This window comes from Poecilia reticulata, chromosome 3 (genome assembly GCF_904066995.2).
Source record: "Poecilia reticulata chromosome 3, P_reticulata-male-v2, whole genome shotgun sequence".
Taxonomy (NCBI): Eukaryota; Metazoa; Chordata; class Actinopteri; order Cyprinodontiformes; family Poeciliidae; genus Poecilia; species Poecilia reticulata.
Window position 1 is genome coordinate 14873030 of NC_088832.1, and position 26881 is coordinate 14899910.

At 36.8% G+C, this 26881-nt stretch overlaps 1 protein-coding gene across 2 annotated transcripts in view; it reads right to left on the reverse strand.

Annotated features, from left to right (window-relative positions):
• gpc6a (glypican 6a) overlaps window positions 1-26881 on the reverse strand; it is a 150948-nt gene that overhangs the window by 59421 nt on the left and 64646 nt on the right. For both annotated transcript variants that reach the window (XM_008404363.3, XM_008404362.3), the window contains exons 4-5: window positions 23863-24254; window positions 7044-7209 (exon numbers count right to left, since the gene is read on the reverse strand). In XM_008404363.3, the coding sequence (XP_008402585.1) occupies window positions 7044-7209; window positions 23863-24254 (558 nt within the window). The remainder of the gene's footprint in view (window positions 1-7043; window positions 7210-23862; window positions 24255-26881) is intronic.

A 26881-nucleotide genomic window follows, 5' to 3' on the forward strand; every position in this document is an offset into this window, starting at 1 on the left:
ACATGTCAGGTTAATTGGCCTCTCCAAATTGCCCCTAGGTGTGAGTGTGTGTGTGCATGGTTGTGTCTCTGTGTTTCCCTGCGACAGACTGGCAACCTGTCCAGGGTGTACCCCGCCTCTCGCCCGAAACGTTGGCTGGAGATGGGCACCAGCACCCCTCCCGACCCCACTGAGGGAAAAAGGGTGCAAGAAAATGGATGGATGGATGGATGGATTATTCCATTTAACTTGATTTTCCTTTTCTCTGAACCTTTCTATCCACCGTTCTCCTCATGTCCATTGCACATTATGATTTTAACAACTATGTTGGTTTCTAAAATAGGCTTAATCTTTTTTGCTTTGGCCTTCAGACCATGGTGATGAGATGTGGGGGAGATGATTTCAATGGACAACAAGGCCACTATTTGATTCAAGACCAAGTTAACTCTTAGGACTGCTGTCACTATGAGCAGTCATGGTTTTTGTAGCTGTAATTAGCAATATTCACATTTTCTGTCAGTAGTTTTTTGTTTGTTTGTTGTTTTTTTTTTCCCTTAGGCTATTTTTTAGCTTTGCATCAGCCTGTTTTATTGAATTCCTGTGCTTGCACACACAGCCGTAACGTTCAACACTACCAACACTAAATGTCTTAATCCATCCAAAGAGGCATGCTCAATCCTCAAATCAACTTAAAGTAGCCACTCATTAGTTTTTGGATTTTAGATGTGTTCAGTCTAACTTTTTATAAAACAAACCAGGTAGATTTACAGCTGTAGATTGAACAGATACTCCAGAATAGATAGATCACCAGGTTCTTTTTTCTTTTATTAACAAGAGATAAAGTTCAGGAGAATGGCTCCCACTGTCTTTGAACAAACAATCCAAAATCCTCCGAGCCTAGGGAAGTTGTATTTTTTAGGAATTGTCATGCAATTCCCACCAAAATACTAACAGACTGCCAACTCGATGCCTTCTCAGCTTAAAGTATAGAGTACAGTTTCAGGACCTGAACTAGACCAAAACAAACCTGAATTCTCCAAACCCAGGACATTAAAGAACCAACGACTTTTAGCAGCTCCCATTTCCCATCCTTATCAGCAAACCGGCTGCCTGAGCTTTTAAGGAATTGCTTGACAGAGACATTCTGCATTCAGCTCTGCAGCTGGGGAACTCAAGCTACTTCCTCTGTATCTTTTCAGTCTCCCTGCAACCAGTAACAAACTTGGATGTTATTTGTGAGAGTTCACTCTGCGCTTCACCCCAGCACAGCACAGACTACATCTTGTGTTAGAGCAACATTAGGCTTCGCTCTAGTAATGATAGAGAGTATTTGATGCATTGTAAATCCTTGAAAAAAAAACAAGCAGTGTGTCAAAGTGACATCGACCAACTGAATCTTATGGTTGACCTTGTAGGTCTAAGCTTAGAGGAGAAAATGGCTGTGATCTCAGCAGTACAAGCAGAATTTATTTCCATTATCTCAAAGCTCAAAATCGGTGATAAATTTGAGTTTTGTGTCAGAAACCACTATCTCTAAATACTTCAATTTTTCACCGAGCCAGAAGCTGGCTAATCTAACCAACTCTTTTCATTCATTTTTATCCTTGTTTGGAGTCTGTATAAAACAATTTCTTCCTCCGATTCAAACTGAAAGGAGCTATATAATGCACAATGTAAATTCAACACCTCTGACAAATAAATAGGACTGCAGTATGCCAATAATAATGTTTTTCTTTTTTTCTGTCAGTTTATCAACTGTAGATAACGTGAAGTATAACAGACTGCAACATTAAATTGTCTGCACAATTAAATATGATTAAACGATGACATAATAAGATTAATTCTGGCCCTGTATGTAAAGTCTGTAAATAAAACAACACTGATCCCTGCAGGTCTCCTGCGTTCTTCTGCTAAGGTTCATAATGAAACTTAAGCAATCACCAGCTTATCATTTTTCAATTTTAAGTACTTACATACTTAGACCACTTTGGCCTAAAACATAAAAAAAACATTCATCCCCCAGCTTCTTGGGTGGCAACCAGACAATCCATCTGCCATAGATGTTTTGATGTAGTGACGCCAACAAAGCCAGTCAGTGACAGGAGGCTGACTAAACTGAAGGTAGAGACACAGACATAATGCACAACAGAGGAAGAACTCCACACACAGAACACTGGGAGAGAACAGTTGTAATTTTGAGAAAATAAAAATGAAGAAATCCTAAAAAATAATGTCTCACATGGCAAAAAAAAAAATCTTGAAGGATTTTCATGCATATGAATCATTTCACCTGTGCAAATGTAAAAACAAATCATATTGTAAATGTTTCTATCGATGCAGGCTTGAAAATATATTAATGGATTATTTTCATAATGTAAAAAGTAAGACATGAACATCACTTTTACTTTCAATAGGTATGTTTTGCGTACCCGGATTGGCTGTTTGTGTCAGCCCATATAAATGACTTTTAACTGAGGCAGGCGGCATTAGCCCAGACAAGCGTCTTCCTAATTCCTCTGAAAAAGGCTTACCTTGTGTTACTCAGAGTGCCACTGCCAATCATTATGCAGCAATTTAATTCAAAGTAAGGCATTAGTAAGTCAGCTTGTTACATTTTGTTAGTTTCAAAGAAGAATTAGTTTTTTTTTTCCTGTCCTCTTTACAGTACTTACAGCCTGCATTTCAAGTTAATAGAGAGCAGACATAAAAGGTTAATAGCATTAACGACTACAGTTTCAGTTATTTTACAAAGCCAAGAGGTATAAAAATAGGGGTTTGGTTCAACTCTTCTTTTTGTTATTGAACACTGATGGTGCACTGTTCAGCAAAGACATTCACAAATAAAACTAGATATACAATGTTATGCATGCGATTGATACATTAGTATCTATAGTGCATTATTTATTCCCCTCTTGCCAAGAGTTCAAAATACTACTGTTGCACAAACGTAATTAGTTCTTTGTTTTTAGACCAAACATTATTATGTGTGGGCAAATAAATAAGCATTAAATTGCAGCCCTCAAGCTTAATGTAATCAGTGTTGATTCTGCCAAAGGAACTGTATTTTGTATGATTATTTTTAAAATAGTATAGAAGAATATAATTAAATTATGCAGCTATGGAGATCTACGCTTGTAGATTTGTAACACAATCAAGGGAGTGTTTTACTGTGGCAAATCAGTATAATGTAGCACTAACTATATGGGAGTTTGATTTGATTAGGATTAATTACATTGACAGAGTTAAACTGAGTAGGGCACTCATTGGCAACAAACATGAAAATATGCTATATAACTATATGAAAAGCAGCAAACAGAAGCTGGGTCAACTAGCATTGTCCTACTCCAACCCCTGCACTGATTTAGACAAATTTCCAACATTCCAGTATGCATGTTTGTCATTGTTTATAGCAAGAAATAAAATGTGTTTCACACAGCTGAGTCTCTTTAGCTGCTGTATGTTCTACACTATATTTTATTATATGATGTCTTTCTCTTTCGGTGGATGTAAATGTAAATAGCTGTAGACAAACAGCAGACGTAGTAGTTGCAGCAGCAATGCCACTGCTGTGTCTCCTAATTCTGGATTTATCCCAGTGCAAACAAATACCAACAAATACTGTTGAATTACATACACAAAATTATTTTCAAGCTTTAAACATAAGCAACTGAATACAGTAATACTGAAGAAAAAAAGAAACAGGGACGATGTAATATTTATCCCTTCAACCTTTTGGTTTTCTAAGCTAAACAACTAATTATGATGTTGGTCTCTCTTGATAACCATGGCTATAAATAGCCAATTAAACTCAAGAGAAGAAATCTTAATTTCTATATAGTTCGATATATATTAGCTACATTGTTAAGTATAACATTGATATAAGGTGGACAAGTTAGTCTTCCTAATCATTGTGTTCTTCATTCTGAGTAACAAAAAACAAAACATAAATAAATGTGTATAACAGCCAGCAGCATACGTTATTTACCTAGTTTTTATCAGCAAAGTTGCAACTCTGACATTTAAGTATATTTCCAACAAGATAATGTTAACCAAGAACAACAATAGCAGAATCTATCCCCACATCCAGAAACCTTAAAAAAAGTGTGAAAATCTTTAGTTATCCACATCTCGACTCTAGATTGTCACATCACCTTCTGCTCTCACCTGCATCCGTCTGCCAAATCACCTCTCGGTATAAATTGACTTCACTGTTTTCTTCATTCTCTGTCAGATTCAGCTGATATCCCGTTATAGCAGCCTGTTCTCTGTCAGTTTTGTGCACAGCTCACTTTTGTCCCTTCCACTGGATTTATGTTTTAAGATTTCAGTGGCAGTAGAACTGATGGCATTGGTCAACAAAAGGATTTTGGCTCTATCACATGCCAGCGTACTTAATGCATGTTTCTTTCAACATTAGGTTCCTCTCTACATTTATTATTCACTTTTTAGATGGTTGTGTCTAGAGCAGCAATTTTCAGTGTTCAGATTTGGATAGTGCACAGACTGAAAGGCAGTCTGGCCCCAGTCCAAACTTTTCTTAGTGTTTGCTCGTTTCAGTGAGGCATATGTGAGTAAAACACAGCATATTGCTATATCACCAATTATTACAATGTTCAAAGCAAATAGTTTAGTTTATAGAGTAGAGCAGCTCTTCAAATAAGTTTTGCAAACTTTGCTCATGTCTAATTAATTTGAACTACAGAGAAAACATGTTAAGAGTGGTGCTTACTTTTTTTTTTAGACAAGTCAGACAGATCTGTGTTTTATAAAGTGTTGTTAGAACATTGAAGCATTACTGCTTTCTAAAGTCTATTTAGCCCATGTAGAGAAGGCTGTCGAGAAACTCTGAAGGAGCAAAATATTGACCCGTTTTTCTTTTTTATTATAAAAACTCTTAAATACCCATCAGATAATATGCAGAACTTTACAAAACATAATCTCATAAATGTGTTTTTTTTTTTCCATTGAACTGTCAAAATTTTATATATTACACTAAACAACGGGCAGATATTTTCAGGCTTAAAATGTGCCTAAAGTGCAAAACATGGAGTTCTCAATAAAAAGAATAGAAACATCTGAGTACGAAAAAAAGTAATTGAATTGGTTAAAAAAAATCAACAAAAAAAAAAAAAAAATCATAGAGCTCACAGTTTAGGCAAACGTACAAGGCAGACAATGACATTTTTACTCTAAATTGTATGTCTGTTGTAAGTCTTTCAGGTGTCTCTGGGCACCTGGAAGATTTGTGTCAGTCATTTTGATGTGACAGTGTCTAGCTGCACTTCAAGTTCAGTTTATATAGTTATTGTTCAGAATTAGGTGCAAATAAATACCTTCGATTTGTTGAAATTACATATCCTGACAAAACTAATGTCCCCTATGCTTAAAGGTCAAAACCTACACTAAAACACAAACATACAATAGCAGTGATAAAGTGGAATTTCTTAAATATAATTAACAATAAAAGGAATTTATTCACTAGATTGATAAATACAATTTTGACATCATATTAACATGTATCTTTTATGTTGTGTAAGTTTAAACTTTTAAAGTTATAGATGCAGGTGTCACCATTACTTTAGTTGGATTAAAAGAGATTAATATACATTGCATTTCTCGTGTTGACTTTCAGTCAAATGAAAAAAAAAATCATTCTCCGGTTTGCAGTTATTAATATTGACATTTAACCACAAGCAAAGTCCTTTGGTAAACAATAATAGGGGCTCATAAGACAATTAAAAGCTTAGTACCCTAAGAAATCTTTTCCAATATTTGATGATTTATGAGATGACAATGACAGACAGTGTACAAGCTCAATCCATAGATTTCTATAATGCAAAGACGTGGTTCAGTGAGGAGAACTGACCTATGATGCGTTTGGAGGTTGTTGGTAAAAAGGGAAATCAATAATCCTTTTGAGCCAAGCTGTAAGCAAATCAAATTTCTCCAGCAACTGATAATGAATAAAAAATGTCAACTGACACCAAATTCTAGTTTTTATTGGTAAAAGTAAGTATTTTTTAAAGTGATCCTCTTGACAGCTTAAATGGTAAAAGCATGCTATAAAAATATTCAAAATAACTTATTTTTCTCTAATTTATATTTCAAATGTCTTTAGTGAGAGCAGAATTCAAGTCAAATTCATTGTTTGGGAGAACAAATTTGGTGAATAAAACTAATTCTAATTCTGTATAATGGCAACACCAGTTTTTTTTTTTTTCAGTCAATTGCAACAACAGCTTTTCCATTACTGTCAGGCACATTCTCCCTTTGCTGCAGTTGATTTGCTTCTTCAACACCAAACAAGACACAAACTTTTTAACACATGTCATAAAGCTGTGAGACATCTCATTCAGTGCACAAGGACCCGTGTTGATCTGAGACTTCAGATTTGCCATCGAGGAGAACAAACGGTAAGTCATCTGACGACTTTTCAAATGACAGGCCCTGTCACAAAACAGCCAACAGCTTAGAAGTGCACTTCACTTGACAGTCTTCGGGGATGTGTCTTAAAAAACGTCGTCCCATTTAAAAAAAAAAAAAAAGCGTCAGTGTGGGTGGGAGGATGAGATTGGGGTACATAACAAATAAAGCACTGGTCTACAAAGGATCCAGAGGGAGCACTCTATGTGCATCCCTGGTATCCATTTAACGGGAGAGCTTACAGCAGCCAGCTACTTACAGCTAAAGTGAAGTGCTATATTACTCACCAAGCTCAGCTGGAAATGCTATAGAAAATGTGTTTGCCTAGGATCTGCTCTCCTTTATCAATCCCAAGCAGCAGGGACCAAAGCTTTAAACACCATGCCAGGGTTCCAGCAATAGCAAACAACATTTCAGACAGAAAAAAAGAAAAAGGAAATGTTTGCACAAATAAGATTTCAGTTTTGTCTCTGCAAATCCTCTAAAGCTAAATTGAACAGAGCACATCCTCCCGATTCCCTCCTTGACTACAGTACGCGGGCATAAATATGCACATGTTGAAATAAAAGCTTAAATTAACAAAGAAACAGACAACTGGAAAAAGAAGAAACGGGCAGAAGTGCAATTAATTTGAATCTTACCGATGAACAGGTTCCATTCAGCGTCCAGATCCGCCTGGTTTGCGAGACAGCCCCTCATAATGTTGTAACAGTAATTGCGACAGGGCTTCAGCCCAGGCATGCCGCGGCAGTACGGACAGTAGAGCATCTGGGTCAAGGCTCTGACGCAAGCTGGCACTACGTTCACCTGCAAACCAAACACAAGCTCTTTGTTAGGACTCATTCAGTCATTTTAGGACCTTTCCTGTTAAAATGGAGAAGTTGTGAAATTAATGGCAGACATTTAAACCCCAACATTGAAAAGTCAAAGTTCCTGACAAATATTCTCACACTTTGACACTTTTGGATCCTCCAAAGCTTGAAAAGTGACACCTTACAAGATAAAACTGTGTGACAATACTAGGTTTATGACTCTGTCCGTCTCAATTCCTAGAGAAAGCTGCGCCTTTTGTTGTCGGTCCCTGTCACTGCAGCAACTTTAGTGAAAGTGACAGGATTCTCACATCTGCTTCCTGTTAGAGGAGAAGATGCACAACAGAGAGTGCATCTGATAATTGGCCTGTCATCCTCTGTATTCATGCTTGACTTTAGATTTTGTCCAGCGCACTCTAGAGACTGCTTGGGTTCGTATTTGTGTGCAGGCTGAAATGGGCTCGGTCAAACAGGAACCACCCAGCTATCCTCTATATGTGCGGTGCTGTTGAAAAGTATTTTCCTCCTTACATATTTTTGTCTAATTTAAATGTTTCAGATCAAAAAGGTCTTTGCATTGGATAAAGATGTGTTCACGTATTGTCTATGCCAGCTTAGATTTGCAGGGCTGTAGGGGGATGGTGTCCATCTTTAACGGTCATTGACGGTTTACACTCTGGACAGGTTGCCAGTTCATCACAGGACAACATACAGACAGACTGGAAAGACAGCCATGCGCACACACACACACCCACATGCAGCACTTATGGCAACAAATCAACTTATTAGTTAAGATTTTGGACTGTGTGAGAAAGCTGAAGAAACCAGAAGAAACCAGCTCAGCTCTTTCCTTTTGTTGAAGCTGAACATTGAACTTTGCTCAGGCCAGCAGTGCTTTTAAAGCTGTGGGGTTTGTTGTAACCTCATGGGAAAAACTGTTGTAATTTTGGTACTTTTATGAAATGTATTTTAAACTAGGTATAATGTATTTCTTTTTAGATCTGCCAAACAGATTTGATTTAAGTGAGCTTAAGTTTGGATCTAATATGGCCCATTGGTGCCTAATGATGTTAACCTCTGAATATTTGGTTAATCACAGTTAATTCATGATTTAACAACAGAAGCAATTAATGTTTCACATTGGGCATATATTTCAATAAAAAGCTCTTATCCCTTTCCTAAATAAAAAAAAATAATATAAAAACTGCCTTTTGTATACACTACTTAATTACCTCCTTTGTTCTTTATTGTCATTAAAATATGACAAGAAAGAAAAAAAGGAACCCAATGAAGGCAGGCAATTAATATTTACATATGGCTGTGTACATCCAAGAGAAGCAATTTCAAATTATGTTGATTTCAAATTATGCAAACTGTACACACATCATGTAAACATGAGGTTTGTTTTGTTGATGTTCTAAGACTGCTTGGGTTTTTGTTAGTTTGTGGGAAAAGAATAAAACATAACAGACAAAAACACAAACAACACGAAGCCTTAGTGATAAAAATACACCACAAATAAAATACGAAAATCAGAAAGCTAAAAGTGAACTGAATAACGAAACCCACATTAGTGCTCTTCTGTAGCTCCATGGCAACATCTGAGGTTCTGCGGTGACACTACATCCAACCTCACTCTTCCGTTCTCTCAGTTTTTAACATTTCATTTTGTCTTTGATTTTATTGATGCAGTGACCAGACCGCCTGTGTGCACATATGTTTGCCTGATAGGAGGAAAAAAGTGTGGAGTGAGACAAGATAAGGCCAATGCAGAGAGAACAATAGAGGAAAGTCAGAAGCGCGCTGTTAATGTATTGACTTTCATTGCTAAGGAACAGGGATCAAATGAAGCATCTTTAGCATTTGCAATCTGTCACCGACATCACGCAGTGTCTTGTGTGAAGGCCATTAAACTCAGCTGTTGGTTGTCAATTCCATCGCTGCATGTCATCTACTGTTTCGAGTGTTTCTAAATTGTTAATATCTCTGGGAGCGCAGTTAACATATGGGTTATTTTCACAAACAGGTTTTCTTGGATTGAACTGACAAAGCCAATGTATTCATGAAACAGGTTCCAGATATTGAAGTATTATGTAAAATTGACTTTTTGGAGCTTTACATCATGTTATGATGTTGTTGTCTCATCAAAAATATACAAGCAAGGAGCTTTGCCTTGATTCTTTTTGAGTGTTTTAGAAATCTTTCATGTCCAGTGGCAAATATTAAGCTGTGCAAAAAGCCGGGGTGGACGAAGCACCGCCTTCCAGGCACAGCTCCTCCTCAGAGCAGCAGATTTTAGGCTTTTGCCTCACAGAACAGGCCTCCCTCACAGCTCCCTTTCTCAGCTCTCAGACCCGCCAGCAGCAATTAGCAAACACCTGGTGGAACTGGCATCTGCTGAGCTCATCTGACCTACTTCTCAGTGCATTGCAAGGAGTTCTTAAAGTTACAGAGGGCCAATTTCAAGGCGTTACATCCGGAAGTAAAATTTCTTTTAAGTCATATTTGACAGCATTTTTTATAACAACTGATGGTAACTTTAGACGCTTTTACACTGGAAAGTCGTACTCTAAGCGGATAATGTGCGGTTTAGTTCTACCCCAGCGGTGAGCGTGTTCATTATGGATCTGTTCCTAACTATTGTGGTTGAGCATGCAGGACTGTGGTCAACTCTGCTGATGTTTGCAGCAGCTTCCGCAATGGAGAACCTCAAGGTTGTGGTTCTAATGGACTCACATAAACCCAGATATTTAATTTTGTCTTATATTAATTCATTGCTGGCCCAAACAGAATTATAAAAACTCAGACCAGCTGATTATTTTGCTACACATGTAAATATAATTACATTTTGTCACTGTTGTTATGATGTGCAACTGTTATGGATTTATGTAATGTAGTCAAAATATATAATTCAATAGCCACACCTGAACTTTATTCAAAAATAAAAATCCAAATGAAAAATTAAATTCACATCACACCAAGCTAATATTATGTAGTTTGGTGTATCACACTGCTGGTCGGTGCAAAACTGCAGCTCTGACAGAATGCTGAGCACAGCGGCATCGTTTCTCTCTTCTTTACTGCTGCCTGTTTCTCAGAGACGACCTGTTTACAAGTCTGCTGCATCACAGTCCAAAACGTAACGCATCTGTTCCTTCCACTGATCATAATTATATTCCTCGGTACTGAGCAGCTCCCTGAAAGCAGACAGCATGTCTGCAATCTACAGTTAAACAAGAATGTTGTGTGGAGTTTTCTGTGAAATAATCATAAGCCAATCAATGAGTGCGGTCAGCTGTCAATCAAATTGCTTCCACACACTATTCGACTTGGTGCGGCCAGTGCTATCCCTAAAGTAGGAGTGGGATCTGCTAATGAAAAATGAATCTGGCCGAGGTGGACCGGTATCGGTCCACCTTGGCCAGGTGGACCAATCCCGGTAAGAGTCGTTCTACTGGAAAAGCGCCTATTATATTATAAAATGGCACTGTGTGCCTAGAAAACACATAATACTGAGCAAAAGAAATCTTGTTTTGGGTGCAACAGAAGCTTTTCAAGGTATATTTCCTATACGCGCTTGTGAAGCAGCACCAATAAACAGCAAAACGTCATTAAATTCTGCACTGGGTTGAAAATGAGGGGTACAGACAGCGATATTTAAGGCTTAAGCGTTGCTCCAGTAATAGGAAGGTAACAATTTTATTTGATGTGCGAGCTGGATTTGCCCTGAGAGAGGGAACTTGCAGTAAATAAGAGCTAAAAATCAAACCTGTGCCATTGTCAGTTTGATGAATGAACAAAACTCAGAGCCATTTGAAAATGAAGAAAAATAAATGTTTAATGAAAAATCAGCATCAATATGCCATAATTACTGTGGTGACAACTAAAGTTGATTAACTTTTAAAAGACTGTGTTAATTAATTACTTTTTAAGCAGAATTGATATAATGATCAAAACCAATACTATTAATTGCAGTTCGTTTAGGGCTTCAGACCATTAAGTTGAGATAAAAATTATTATTGCTATTGCTTTACATATTAAAAATTTTGTTTTAAAATTAACATTCATGGGGCAAAAGTACAGCTAGAATATGTAAACATATTTAATCTGTGAGATTGACTTTCAGTAAACAATGTGCCAAACATCAACCACACAGTTTAGCAGAAAAAAAAAAATTGGAGGTGAAGTTTTAGACATTCATAAAAAAATGGGTGTTGAGCACATAAGCAAACAATTCAAACACAACTTTAGGTTTTAACTGAGAAGATTTTCCTATTTGCAGCAAGTATGCTGAAAAAGAAAATGAACAGAGCAAATAGAAGGAAGACAGGCTGTAGAGAAAGCCAAAAACAATGCCAACAATGCAGAAAAAAACAAACACCAAGAAAACAGAGCGACAGACTCAGATTAAACAGACGGAGAGAAAAAAAAATGGACAAGACACTCACAGACAAGCAGAAGGAACACGCAGGTGCTGTCGCCACATTTGGAGAGACCAACAGAAGCAAATGCTTGCCAATCACCATGTTTGCTTTGAAAAAAAGCAAGCGCTTCTTTCGAAAAGAGTTTAAACTTTCAAATACGCACAAGAAATGTTTTTGTATTATTTTGATAAGGGTTTTAAGAGATTGTTAAGGTAAAGAATGCCGATTTACTCACAGACGTTTTCCAGTGAGAGATCATCCACTTATGTTTAGTCTTTCTTTTGAGGTAATCTTCAGAAATATGGGATAAAAAGTGTATTTCGTGCTGAAGATGAAACAAGGACTAATTACCCCTGGGCTTCGTCAGTTAAAACATTAAGGTGGAGCTTTCTAACACGTTTATCTTCAAGTTATTTTTCTCATCATTTCACTTACTGTGCCCAGCAGACACTGGCTGCTATGAATGAAGGGTAATCTGATAATCGTGTTACCATTTATTTACAGTTGAGCAGAGAGAATATTGCCCAGCAGGCCGATAGACGGCCTTACAAGCGAGATGCCAAAGATTTAGACTGAAATTTACTCATCTAATGCTCAAGTGACGTGATAACTGTGCAGTTTGTTTTGTAAAGTTTGCTCCAATCAACAAAATCTTTCACCGTCACTTTTGTGGAGAGCTTAAGTATTTTTGAAGCAAAATTAATGAGTCAGAGAAACATATTTTTATTTAAAATAACTACAGATCAGCTGGGGGCACTGTGCACTTTCTTTGAAAGCAAAAAAATTATGACAAATTTGTTTAATTTAAAAGATAGAGTTGCAGTTGTGCGATTCTTGTGTACACGCTGCTCACACCCGCCCCTCTCTACTACCCTACAGGTTCTTCCCGACAGCAGAGTCTGCCATTGATGCTCAGGCTAGTTAGTGTGGTCACTGATGATGACAGATGAACAGTTTTCCTATAACAGTAGGTTGCTTCTCCACCATTAGAACATCAAGCAGCACCTACATGAGAATAATTGACAGCACTAAAACAATCCTCCTGGCTCTGATTGGTTGTTTCTGACCAGGAGTGATACATTTCTGAAGATAGTAAAGTAGCGTGGAAGGAGGTGGCGGTGCACTTATTATCTAATCTCACACCATACTATCACATCAGTGACATTTTTAACAAATATGTAAAAAATACATATTTTTTATAAAAAGTTACTTTCTGTACATTTAAAGAAAGTCAGTTAGTCAGTGAGTCAGATGAGTCATCAAGCAGTTCAGATCACATTCGGCTGCAGTAAGCAGCCATTTTACTCAGAATTGCACCTCAGATCACATCAAAGACAACCAAATAATTTGCAAAAAGAAAATGCTCTGTGTTTTGATAAAAGCCAAGACACTGTTGGATGGTCTCATCTTGTCTCTGACAAGGTGTTGTCATGCACATATGGTGCAAACTCCCTTTAGGAGCAACAGAGTGGGAAGAGCGCAGAGATTGGAAATTGCTTTTGTGCCACCAAGTAATGAAGTTGTGAGAAATGACAATGACTTTGTAAGCTACCAAGGCCAATCAGGGGGGACAGTGGTGGGACAGAGAGTCTGTTGTTAAAGAATCGTCTCAATAGTTCTGTCATAATTATTGTGACAGGTTGCGTTGCATGGCACTGATTGGACAAGTGTGTAAGACTCTATTGCTACCCCAACGTCTGCACACCATTCCACAGCCATTAGTGTCAATGGGAATATGAGAAATCTGTCACAGTGCAAATAAGACTACCATCTGCCTCCAAAAGAAACATGTCTGGTTTACAAACTACTGAATAAAACTTCAATAAGTTCTTGCAATGGTTGACATATTATTATTGCTGGTACAAGTAAAAAAAGAAGCAAATATGGTTAAGACAGGTATGCTGTGTGATATATATGCATAAATATATAACAGCAAATAGGAAACAGTGGTTATTCAGCAACAGTGTTTTCACTTGCCTCTTTTTACAATAGATAATTAGAGGACATTAAACGTAGCATTCAATCTGAACTTGAATTCCACGCTCATTTATAAAGGAAAGCATGGTTAGGAAGACAATAATTTGGGAAGAAACAGAGAAATGTTGTTTTACCAAATTGAGAACTCTGAAAATGTACTGCTTTCTGTGATCACAAAGGCGACCTGACCCTAACTGAGTAATTGTAGGTGTCTAAACATAGCCATGACTTTATCAGAAGGGTGCCAGAGCAGAAAATACTCCTGTGGGTTTCTGTGGAAGGTGCTAACAGATGCCCGGCATTGTTTACTCTGCTGAAATGAAAGCCAATGTGTGATGGGTGCTATCACTTTGTTTATCTGTTGGCAAGTGTGAATTTAATAAGACCTGGTGAAGTGCTGGGGAATAAGCAAAGAAATATACTGGAGTCTGGTGAGGATTTAAATCCCTTTCCTAAAAAAATAAAAAAAAAAAAAAAAAAATGTAACATGTATTCTGCTGGCATCATACTAGCTGTTCAAACTGTGTTTTGAAATGAAAAATTCTCAATGTTTTAGATATTTGGACAACAGCTGATTACTTTGGTCAAAATCAGTTAAAATCAACTTCATCTGTGAGCATGCAGCAGTGTATGGGAGCATGGTTAAAATCTAACACCAGCTCTTAAATTGTGCATGACTGTACGCACATTTCAATCATTATAGACTTTCAGTTTGGCAGAGTGGTCAAGTCTGCAAGCTTACTAGATTATATACTGATAAAAAAAAATAATGTTCAGTTTTTAAAGTAGGACATTTTGAGAATTTTGTTACTGATTTCGCAAGAGAAAAGCTGTTGTACTTTTGAACAGTGTGTGTGATTAATTGCTGACCATTTCACAGAACACTTAATAACCCTGCTGAAGATCATGACCAGCATGTAAAGAGACTTAAACCATCTGCACTGCGGGCCCTCTTGTGTGTAAATGTGCATATGAGCCGATGTCATTTGGTTCAGACAGATTGATCAGGGGCTAGTAAGTTGATTTTATCACCTAAGGCTCGTCTTAATGGAGTTATACCAAATGCTAAAACCACATTTAAAGCAGGGAATCCTGGCACTCCAATTTGTTCTCCAAGGTGGGAACATTTGGATAGCTAGACCTTACAGAAGGAAAGATAAAGACTGACCACTCTACAGAGCTGCATTGAGTTCCTAAAATGGGCTTACTTCTGTAAATTTGGGTTTAGTTTGATGCTCTGTGATTAATAAACTAATATGGGTCAGAAGGCTCTCATGCAGAGACCTAATGCAGCACATTACAAAAATGAGTGTTAAATGCTATTGAAATAGCAAAATATTACATAAGATTTGCAGAGACTATTTGTGTGAAAAACTGTTCTTCAAGTGTCTTTGCCACAATCTGTGATTGTGATCCTGTCACAAACTGTGTTGTGTAGGCCACTGAAACTGTTAGGTTTTAGTGACTGAAAATAGATGTCACCTTTATCAACATCTGTTTGTTCATATGCTGGGACAAGTCAGATGACCCATGGTATTCATAAATCAGATGTGGAAGTAGTATTTTATTTTATTTTTTACTCCCAGATCTACACCAGTTTTTAATACATGAGTATTTTTGTGAACACAGACACATTTACAAATGAACGTAGATTGCATCATTGTATTTTTTTTTTTATTTAAGAACTGAATGAGAGTTTTCCATTTGTTACACATGAACTCCCAATTCATGTTGTATTAAATTAGTTAATAATATACTTGCAGTAGATCAATTTCATTAATATAAAAAAATATATCACTGATCTCATGGAATAATGCATAGAGGAGGTTTGCAGGGAGCAAACTCAGCATGGGTCACAGACAGGGCAAAGGATTCAATGCAATGTGTCAACTGAAGTAACACACTCTGTATGTTTTGATGAGGCATGCCCCTTTCTGTGCTTCTCTGCAAACTTTGCTGTGCCTCAGCTCAGCATCTTAAAAGTAAAATGCAGCCAAGACGATTCCAGAGGGGCCCCACTAAAATCAGTTCCTGTCAAATCAATGAATCCCTGAGACTGACAGATTAATCCACATGTGAGCAGCTGTTCCTCAATAAAACAACACAGTGGTACTTGGTAGGCCACTGTGACCCACACCAGTCAGCTCAAGTGTCTCTATCTGCACCGGTCCAGGGACTGCCCCGCTGATGTACCCTGACATGCACCTTGTTACGTAGCGGGTCTGGGGCATGGCTTGGGACTGTTTCTTTAATTCACCAAGACAAGTGCAAACACGTTAAAAGCCAAACACGTGCTGTACTATGACTAGACACTGTGAGCCACAATCCCCCCGTCTTCTCTGGTGGGTCACAGCGCCGTCATACACTGCATTGTTATCCATCTGCTGTGGTGTCTCCTGGATTAAAGCGTAGCACTCACCCTATGTCCATCTGACTCTAAAGGTCTGCAGCCCAGCCTGAATGTCAGTGGCAAACACGTCTCTCGTGGCTGCCAAGAAAGCTCTGGACAAATGTCACAACACCAGCACTGACAGCTTCCTCTAAGTGGTTGTTAAATAAAGATGTGGTGCCATACACTTTAAATCAAGGTGCAAAAAAATGAATTCATGAGAGTGCAGTAGGCAGTTTCAGTCAGATGAACTGACATATTTTCACAAGTGGATAAGTCACATGGGGGGGAAAAAAAAGTCCTTTCATGTTATATTTTCCTCAATTTCTGACAATTTCTCATCTTTATCTTTGGTTCAAAATGTCCTCCCACTCAGCATCAAGCTGACTGGATCTGTAACTTTCTGAATTTTCAGTTTTGAAACAGAATCTACCATGCACTGTATAGAGGCACATAGAGCACATTTTTTCATTTCATTATCATTTCATATAATTTTCTTCAATTCCAGACCACATGCTGTCTTTCATTTTTCCCGAACATCCTGCAGTTCACCACAGATCAAAATCTTTTAATTAAAAAGGACATCTTTGGCGCAGCACATTTCCCGATGACGTGCCAACCTTTTTGAGCCAGTTGCCATCTGCCATCACAGCAACGTGGCTGAGGCCTTATCCCCTGCAAGCTGTGTGAGCTGTGAGCCATCAAGAGGGAAGTAGGCAGTCAAAAAGAGAGACATGGAAAGAAGGGGGGAGTTCGTCTGGTGCATCTGTATCAGTGGGCCCTAGGTGACAAACATGAACTGTGCAAGAGGTCATTTAATCTGCCCTGAAAAATCTGGCAAAAAACAACCAAAAAAAATTCAACTGCAAGTACCAAACTATGTAAGAATGAGTTTAAGTTGTCAATTTAATAACTAAAGCTCAAATTTATCAAATTCCTGTGGGCATCTTTTTATGTAGCTTTAACCATTTAAAGCCGTAACAAGCTTTAAATGGTTTAAAGCTTGTTAAACCATTTAACAACGTTAAATGGTTTAACAACCAGCTGTGATGTTTTCCAAACGGAAGACATTTTGATAAAGAAAACAAACAGACTTAAAACAATTAGATTGAATTGTTTTCAGTCTAAAATTCCCATTTAGAGACAATGACTGCTTGTTTTTCCCTGCTAATGATCAGCTCCTATTCAGTGTTTTCAAAATGTGGTCAAAAATTGGTAGAACCGTTTGTTGTTGTTGTTGTTGTTTTTTTCTTAGGCTGCATGTAACCTGAACCTGACTTGGAATAATTTCAAAAAAGTCATAACTCCAACATCACATTCCCATAAATGAGTTTAAAATTCTTCTTAAAAATAGTCCAACTGAAGAGTATAATTGGTATTCTTAAAACTACCTAATTTTCCTTTGGGATTAATACAAATTTTATTTTAATTTATTATGATCAGTTGTCTGTCTGCCTGTCTTTCTGTAAGTCATGCTACTTGCAGTGTGTGTTCCTGGTGCTCTGACTGTTGACTCCAAGGAATCACGATAAAATATCAGTAAGTTGTCAAAGAGGCTTTTGTAAATCCTATTGTTAGTGAAGGTTTGTTCACTAGTCCTTCACTTCAAGGTGTTGAAGTGAAGGACTCACTTCTTGTACTGGTCACTGAGGAAGAGCTGAAGAAGATATCTGTGAGGATCCTGCTCTGTGTGCCTCTGCAGTCAGTGAACAGAACACAATGATGTTTTCACTGCTGCTGTGAAGCAGGTGTTGAGGAGGCCAATTCTGGTTTGCAGTCGTTCTGGGGGTGTATGAAAGCATCCCAGCTATTTTCTTTGATTCAAGCACAGTGTGCTGCTCAAAGAGATACCTGTTGCAGCTTTCAAACAAACAAACAAAAAAAATGAAATATTTAGAAAAGAGCTTGGGTAAAAAGGCCATCCAAACCTAAACTGTGGGGATTCTCACAGCTCCTGCGAAATTACCATGAACTTCAGTGGGTGGGCAGATGTCTACAGAAAAGGAAAACAAGTCAAGTGCCTGCAAAGTCAGTGACGTTCCAATAAACTTCTTCATGGGTTGAGCACAAATCTTTGAAAACTGTGAACAGAACAATGATGTTTTTAAGCAGTGTCATTTAGCAATGCTCTGTTTGGAGTTAATGAAAGATTTACACTGGATTGTTAGTCCAAACTTTGGATATTTCATGGAGAAAGAGAAACAGCGACTTCCCTCGAGGCAGAGAAAATGTTAATTGTTTCCTGAGTGTTGTGTACAGGCAGCAAAAATGCAGTTCAGCTTCGTGAGGACCTCTGTGGTTAAATACCTAAAGTGATATTAAGTAAAGGGACCTGCTTTGGGAAATCAGTCATGCAAAATGCCGATAATGTAAGCAAAGAAAACAGGAGAGAATAAAATGCATGCCGGACAATAGCATAACCTGTATATGTTAATGTTTAAGTTGCAGCAAATTTATTTCAGACAAAATATGATAAAAACAAGAAGAAGTTCAAGCTGGAACTGTGAACCTAGTCCAAAATATTTGTGTGGTGAACGATGAAAATGAATCAAATCCTTTCTATCTGGCTGAATTAAAGAAAAAAAATGTTCACGGCTGAACTGGCACATGGATGGTTATACAACACCAGAGACTTACTGTCACATAGGTAATTTCATGACTGGACTTATTGCACAGATGGCATCTTATCATGGTGCCACACTGTAATGCACTGAGCTGCTGAGAGGAACCCATTCTTTCACCAGAGTTTGTAGAAATCGTCTGCATGTCTAGGTGCAGAAGTGTAAACACCTGTGGGCACAGAAATCATGAAACAACTGAAGAAATTTTCAGGGTAGAGCCAATACCTTTGGAAATATCGTATAAGTATAATCTATAGGCAGCAGTGATTTATCACCTGCTTGAGCTTTTTCCTTAAACAAATCAAACTAAAACAAATTAACATATTTAATTTTAAAGTTTAGTTTAAGTGGATTTCATTAAGTGGATTCCCTTAGTTTAAATTGAAGCGCAAACATATTGGCAGTCTATCATGCATCTGTGAAACCAACACCACAGCTGAGTGCTAAGTGCACGTTGCTATTCTAGCCTAGAAGTAGTTTCAGAAAAAGCTAAATGAAACATCAAGGAAAATTGTGGAAAGCGCACTAACCCGATGATGATGTTTCTCACATGCCAACAAACAGATCTGTAAGCACAATATTCATAGGTAAATGTGTAAAGATTAGAAATTGCCTTGAAGCTTAATTTGAAATCGTCTGAAAATGAGTGTATAATGAGATCAACGTGCACCATAAGCCGTCAGGGAAAACAAATCCCTCTGTGCAAAATATCCCTCTCGCCTATATCATCATGACTAAACATGCACAAAAGACTAGACCAACTTCCCATGTGCATGGAGAGTGAACGATAAGTGCTCTAAATGCCTGAACTTTAAATCGTTCAAAAGGTCCAAATCCCTGCAATCTACTCAGAGCAGGTCCTAATGTGGCTGGACTGTGTTTTAAGTACATCCAGGATAAAACTCTTAATGGTCATCATAAACTGTAAGCCAGAGAGATCCTCCTCTTAATCCAGGATCAAGGTTCAGGAAACTGTTCAGTGCAAGATGAGTGAAATCCCATTTTATGGAAGGATATCTCTCCTATTTTGGCTCTAGTATACAGAGAGCTGTCTACTAGCAGTAATTACGTATGGCTCATCATTGTCCTTCTGTTCCAAAGTAATGTGAAGAACTGAAATGACAGATGGTTAAAAGCAGCCATTTCAAGGGGGAGGGAGAAATAAACATTTTGTCATTTTAACTTGTTCAGTTTGAGTTGTAAGATAGTAAATAACTCAGACTGTTGGGATTAAACCTTAATGATGACTTGTTAGGGTCATACAAACCGGGTAGTGCATGGTATTCGATACAACACATCTCTACATATGGCAGAAAGATGAAAATATCTTTTCTTAGAGTGTTCTTCATTTTGCGGTCTCTTAGTCAAGGATATTGTTCTCTTTTACCTTTTGGATAAAATCAAAAGGAAATTGAAATTCTTCACATTCACTCAGCATACCATAGCCTTGTCTTTTGATGTCACCTTTAGTATAACCCAATTTCCGGGAAAGAAATTACCTAAATGTATATACTCTGACAATCTTTAATGTGAAAAGCACTCTGTATCCATTATGATTCATGCACTAAAAAAAGTAATTTAAGTAAAGGCAAATGACTACACATAAAGGCGATAAGGCAAACCGCATGTTGCACTGCATCTCTCCACTAGCCTTGATAAGCTGCACAATTAGTCTTTTCCCATGGTAGTAATGAAAACAATGATATATTCAGTAAAAAAAAAATAAAGCTTAAGATTTACCTCCACTTCGTTTTGTAATGTTTATTGTTTTATTTTTACAATAACATTGAGCTGCCTATTCCATCTTTTTCCCCCCATAAACAGTATATACCCAAAACTGATAAAATAAAGCTAAAAAAAACTTTAGCTTTATAAAATAAAATAAAGCTCAAATATAAGATAAAATAAAGCTAAAAGCTTATTAACACTTGTAATGAAGACCTGTAAAAGCTTAAAATGAATTCATTTTAGTGTATTCCAAGACTGATTAAAAAAAGATATATATTAACATAAAGATCAGCCTTTAATTTGAATGTATTCATGGCTAAGTCCACCTGGTTTACTTTTTAAAAATAATGTTTTCATAAGGAGCACAATAATCACACTAAATAGGTTTCCAAAGCATGACAATAAAATTGGCCCACAACCCATTTAATGGGTATTAGGTACTTGTAAGCTTATTCATCCTTTGTTTCCCAGCCAGGAATGTTTGTTGTCAGAAATATCAGTTTTAGTCTCGTCTAACCAGTTTCAGCTGTAACCCCAGAGATAATTAGACTCTACATGTTTACAAAAATACTTATTTCTGCCTTACCTAATGAATAAATGATCAAGCTCTAAATTGGCATTTAGTTGATTCCACCACTGTCTAATTGCAATATGTACTTTTTCACAAAAATTATGACAAAAATTATTTAATTTACTCACTAAGATCCAACATGAGGTCATATGTCAAGCACTGCATTATGAAATTACAGCAAATTAGCAATTGGCCATGACAAAACCAGAAGAAAAAAAAAACAAACTCACGAGTGTTTTGAGTTACTCACATATTCTGAAAGTGTGGATTTTAAGCTTTTTAATGATGTCAAACACATAGAAATCAATAATAAAATGAAGATGTTTCCTCCACTCCCAAAATAGCTCAGATTTACTCCATAAAAAAGCTGAATTCTAACACAAAGTTAAATTTTTTTTAAAAACATCCAAAATATAATCTTAAAGTACAGAGTGGTTTTTTTCGTGAATTCAACTAACATGTTTTGCAAAAAATAAAAAATAAATCACTATTTTTTCAAAAATAGTTTTTTTTTATTTATTTTTTAAAATTGTATCCATATACTCAATTTCTGCTGTGGTGATAGGTTCCTACTTTTTTTCATGACACGTCACATATGTCTGTGAAGGACATACAAAAAAAATCTCATTGCCTTTCAAGGAAGATTTCAAGTACTTTGGTGGTATTTCAACCACGAACTAAATTGCATGTGCTCCAGGAGATATGAAATGTATTTTTAATGACAGGACAAAGAATGGCTATGTGGGAAAGAAGACTCTTTCGTGTCAGTCAACTTCTCATGCTGAGTTTGCTGGAGGTCCATCTGTCTGACAATTTTCTACAGTACCACACTGCTTCCTGGAAGCACCTAATAATTGATGAGAATACACCTGAATCAGAATTGCAGTGGGTCTTAGTTGTAGCAGGTGGTTAGTGTGGAGGTATCCAGTTTAAATTCATTTTTCTCAACTTTTCACTGTCAGTGAAGTTAATAGAAGCTCAGTAATAGGACAAAAGAGAATCGAAGATTATCAAAAATGAGAGATTTATGGCAGAGGTTTAGAAAAAATCAAATGGCTTTTTAATTAGTTACAATAACAAGCAACTAACACAACTATAAATAGGGATGGGCAGGCAAAACACAACACAGCATTAAAATGTAGCAATGAAAGTTAAGGTTCCTATGTGTTTAAAGTTGCTTAAATCACAGATTTCTTGGTATAAGATATGCAGTGTAATGCATGAATTCTCTGTAAGGCCTGTGAGGCTTTTTACTTTTTATTATGCTGATTGTAATATTAGGAATTTAACCGAAGAGTTTTTCTCACTCTGGCCTTTATTATATATCTATGGAAACCTGTGTATTCAATTCTACCACAAAGAACCAAGTCTCAACTTTAGAAATGTTGTCATGCTTATTAAACATCTGTCTATCTTCAGCTCAAAGGTTTTTCCACCAAATTTAAACAAATTTCTTTATCAAATTTTACATCTAATTTACCCTTTTGCACTTTTACTCTGGTTTTAGTTTTGTCTGTTATTCTCTTTATTTTATTCCCCCTTTTGCATTGAAATAAAGAGTGGGCTTGGAGCCAAGAGGCAGTCAAAAATTATTGTATCTCTTCTGCTGATTGGAGACAGCTTTAAAACCTAATATTTGATCTTGTGGAAGTTTTTTAGAGTTTTATGAGATTTGAGTATACAATAAGAAAAGAGAGCTTATTTAAAAATGTTAAAAACCTTTTTAATCAGCAGTTGAAAGAAAGTATTATGACGTAACAAAGGTTTGTAATTGTAGTTTCTACTTTTCAATCGATGGACAGTGCTAAGCATGTTCATACAAAATTACAGGCATGGCGACCAGGTTTAACTTGCAATGATTCAGACATCAAAAGACTAGAATGAATATATTTGGGAAAAGAAAACTGACTTTAAATCCAAAACCTCTCAATTTAAAGTTTTACATATTTAAATGTCCTACAATTTAAGCATGTCCAATATGTAGTTTTGCTAAGAATACAAAACTACATATAATGAAGACAAAATACCCCCTTGCTTTCTAATATATTACACCGATTAACAGCTACCATGATTAAGAGATTTTCAGTGTTATTCATTTTATCTATCAGTGGTCGTTATGTTTTGCCTGATTGGTGTATGTAGTATGAGCAGCTGTAGGCATACCTAATATAACGTCAGGAATTCTGTGCTTATTTTAAAACAATGAGTGTTTTGGAGGAAAGAAATCTCATTGGATATGCACTTTAATCTCTTTTTTACAAAGCTTTGCTCTCTGTGGGTGATTCTGAGGTTTTGTACAGCAAATTATGTGGAAATAATTCTACATATAGAAAATAGGCCACCCACATCTGAAGATCTGAAGCGCTCAAAAACATTTCATTTTTACCTCTTAATAAGATAAAAGCTGATTTTAAAGGAGTGCAACATAAAGAGCAAAGAAGAGGAAGACAAGAGTGTTGTAGAGAGCGTCAGAGAGAGAAGATGGTTCAATGTATGATACTTGGGAAAAGAGATTTTGAATACCTCCCTCATTTATTTGCAAGTGTCCATTGTATTTAGTCTTAACAAAACCTACAGCAGCTGAAAACATCTTCCTGCCAATTATTGGGATCATATTTTAACTATATGCACTTTAGCTCAAAGCATAGATCAACCTGTGCCTCAGTTTATGGTTTCTTTAAACATGATCTATTTTCTTAGCTGGTATTTATTCTACTCAAAGAAAAAAAAGAAAGTGTTTGTGTTGGCAACACAGGCCTTCTCTAAGACAGTAAGCATCACTCTTCTGCACTTAATTGTTATGTGTCGCACAACAGTCTTCACTGAGACTTTACTGAATGCTAAAAGCTAAAGTCACAATAAATAAAGAAACCCTTAAGCAGAAAAAAAAACTCACAAAACATTTACAGTAGCTAGGAGATGTAAATTTTTTTCTCACCTTGGCGACCCTGTTGGCAACCTCACGACCCACCGTTAGCCCTTGGACAAATGTCCGTGCAGCAATGAATGCTCTGGTGACCTGAGCCTTCAGCTTCCTGGGCACATCTCCAAAGGGCTTTAGCTGATCTGTGTATTTGGTGACACACTCCAGGTAGTCGTCTGTGAAGTGATACTGGGAGTTAAGCAACTGGAACATGCGTTCCAGCAGCCTGGACCAGAAGTCATTCAACATCTCCTCCAAGTTGACGTTGCCCCCCGTGTAATAGCGCTTTAGTTCAGTGAATAGGTCCTGGAACACCTCAGAGTTCTGCATATACAGCTTCCCGTATGTCTTTGTAAACATACTGTTGAGAGATTTTTCAGAGTTGTCCAACAGCTCCAAGAAAAACTCTAGATGGATAAAGGGTTTGGGAAGAGGGGGTAGAGACGAAAAAGGCATTTAGAGCTCATTAATCAGATATTTACATCACCTGTTAACTTAAAAATAGGTGCATGAATAGAATCCACTAAAGCTACTTTCCTGGCCTATTATTTCACTTAATGGCACCTTTTATGATCCTGCCTGCATCTACAGTAGCAATATAAAGCAGCCAAATATAGGTACTTGATTATGTGAAAGTCAGTGCAGAGCATTAATAATTTAATAGCAGAAATAATGGGCCACAAGAACCATGAATGATTAATGTAAAGGTTCTGATTGCACACTGAAACAAAATATTCATAAGTTTTGGATGCGGACACCAGTATACATTATCATCCCAAGTGCCCACCATTGTTCCCAGATGCAATAATTTTGCTTTAAAACAGAGACTTTTAGGCAAGAATTTAGAACTGAATGATGCTGAATTGGGGATTTATTGTCTTTGAATCACTTGATGACTCCAGTATGAATTTTTTTAAAGAAAGAAGTCCATCAGTTTCTTTTAATCATTATGTTTGCCAGAGATTTGAGCTTTTTGAAAACACGCATAAACTTGATTTTTCAATATATAATAATAAAAGAGTAAATATTGAGTTGGTTCAGTGTTTGAAATTTGGAGGCCCGGCTATCATCTTGAACTCACTGCAAGTGTTGCTAAAACCATCCATTAATTATTTTTGCAGTGTGGCAGGGCACATTTTTGCTCCTAGAAGAGGCCACTGCAATCATGGACAACTATTCTGACGAGAGGATCAAGCAAGTAAATGCAGCACTGTTTCTATTTGTTGGTGAAGCAATAAGGGTCAAGAAAGTCTTTTAGGACTGACTCATTTTGTTTTTTTTTAGTTGTTTTACTGGAGGTTGGTCAGATAAATTTTAAGCTCTTTTGTCAAACTAATTGTCTTTCTTTGACTGGCATTTTAAACTGGCTGAAATTCACTTCAATTTGTTTCAAATAAATCTTGTATGAGAATGTCCTCTGTCTTTTGTCATTTGTGTTACTCTTGCTAAAATACTGGAAATATATTTAACCTCAACTATGAGACTGATAATCAAATCTGGCAAGAGATAAATTAGCTCTCTCATGAAATGACAATAATTCAGCATAACCAACAAAGATGAACTGAGAACCAAGACTTGAGACAATATATTGTACATTTTGATTATGATTATATCATTTAACATGCACATTCAGTAGTTTTAGTAGTTGTTTCAACATACAATCAACAAGACATTTTTTAACAAACTTCAAGTAAATTTATGCCCGGACACTTCTATTTGTTCAGTCAATGTGCCTCAGCTGTTTATTGTGTGGAGGGAGTTCTTGTAAATGTGACATGTGCATAAAGAAATCAAGACCTAAGTTTTTCCTGCAGTACATAATGGAAAGCATCACATTTGCCCTGGCAACGTGACTTCTCTCCATATTACATCTCAGCCATATTTTTTTTATATGTAAACCTGACCATCACCATGCTGCTACAGAAAATGTGATTCATCAGGCCATATCACCTTGCTGTTTTTCCTGTTTATATCTAATACTAATCTAGTTGTGGGTGCTACAAAGGAACAAAAATAAATAAATAGATCAGTGTGGGCATCTTGCGTGGCCTAATGTTACACCATCTCAGCACAATGTGTTTTAAAAGCTTTCTACCACAATCAGTATCACCAGAGACCTGCATTATCTCTTCTGTTGAACTGCACAACCTGGCATCACTACCTGCATCCTAAAAAATTAAGCATTTCCCTGTTCAAACTATGAACTCGGTTTTTAAAAAGCAAACTGGAAACATTTATCTTCAACGACTTCAGGCATACGTGCTAAAATGCTCAAGAGTGATGATACTATGTAAACACTTTTTTTTAAAAAAATAAAATTTTCTTTGTCACATCTGCTTACGTTGCTTTCTTCCATGCGAGCTCTTGCTCTCCTGAGCATTAAATCAGCCAACAAAGAAAAGAAGAAAGGAAAAAAAGAGAATTAACAGGGGAGTCTCACTGAAGCCTGGCTAATAGGATCCCATGTTCCTAAGCAAAAAGGCGTAAATGTTGGGAAGATCATAACACATTTCTCCAAGCACAAATGTCAAACATTCCCCCACCCATCCTTGTAAACAAACACGCTGCAAATGTTTCACGTGTCAGGCTTGCTAATAAACCATCAGAGGAGCTCTTCTCCTGGCTGCCTGGCTGACATTTCTGCGCTCTGTAAATAATAGCAGTCCTGACCTGAAATGTTGGTCATGTCTGATTGAGTAAACATGTCTCCCAGCATGATTAAATTGTAAAAAAAAAAATCTTCCAAGTATAACTTGTTTTTTTTTGTTTTTTTTTTGTGAAATAATGTTGAATGTCATTAACTGCTATTTTTAATTAGGACACTTACAATGCACTTTAAATTAAGGTAAAATCAATTAAATTAACAGGTAAACAACAATTTCTTTAGTTATTTTCAGTTTTAATAACAACAAATGGCACTAGCATATCTTGAAAAACAAAATCTAATTCCTTATAAAAGCTTTATAACACAGAACAAAAAAATAAGAATAAAATCTTCATATAATTATTTCATGCATTTAAATTGCTGTGGATC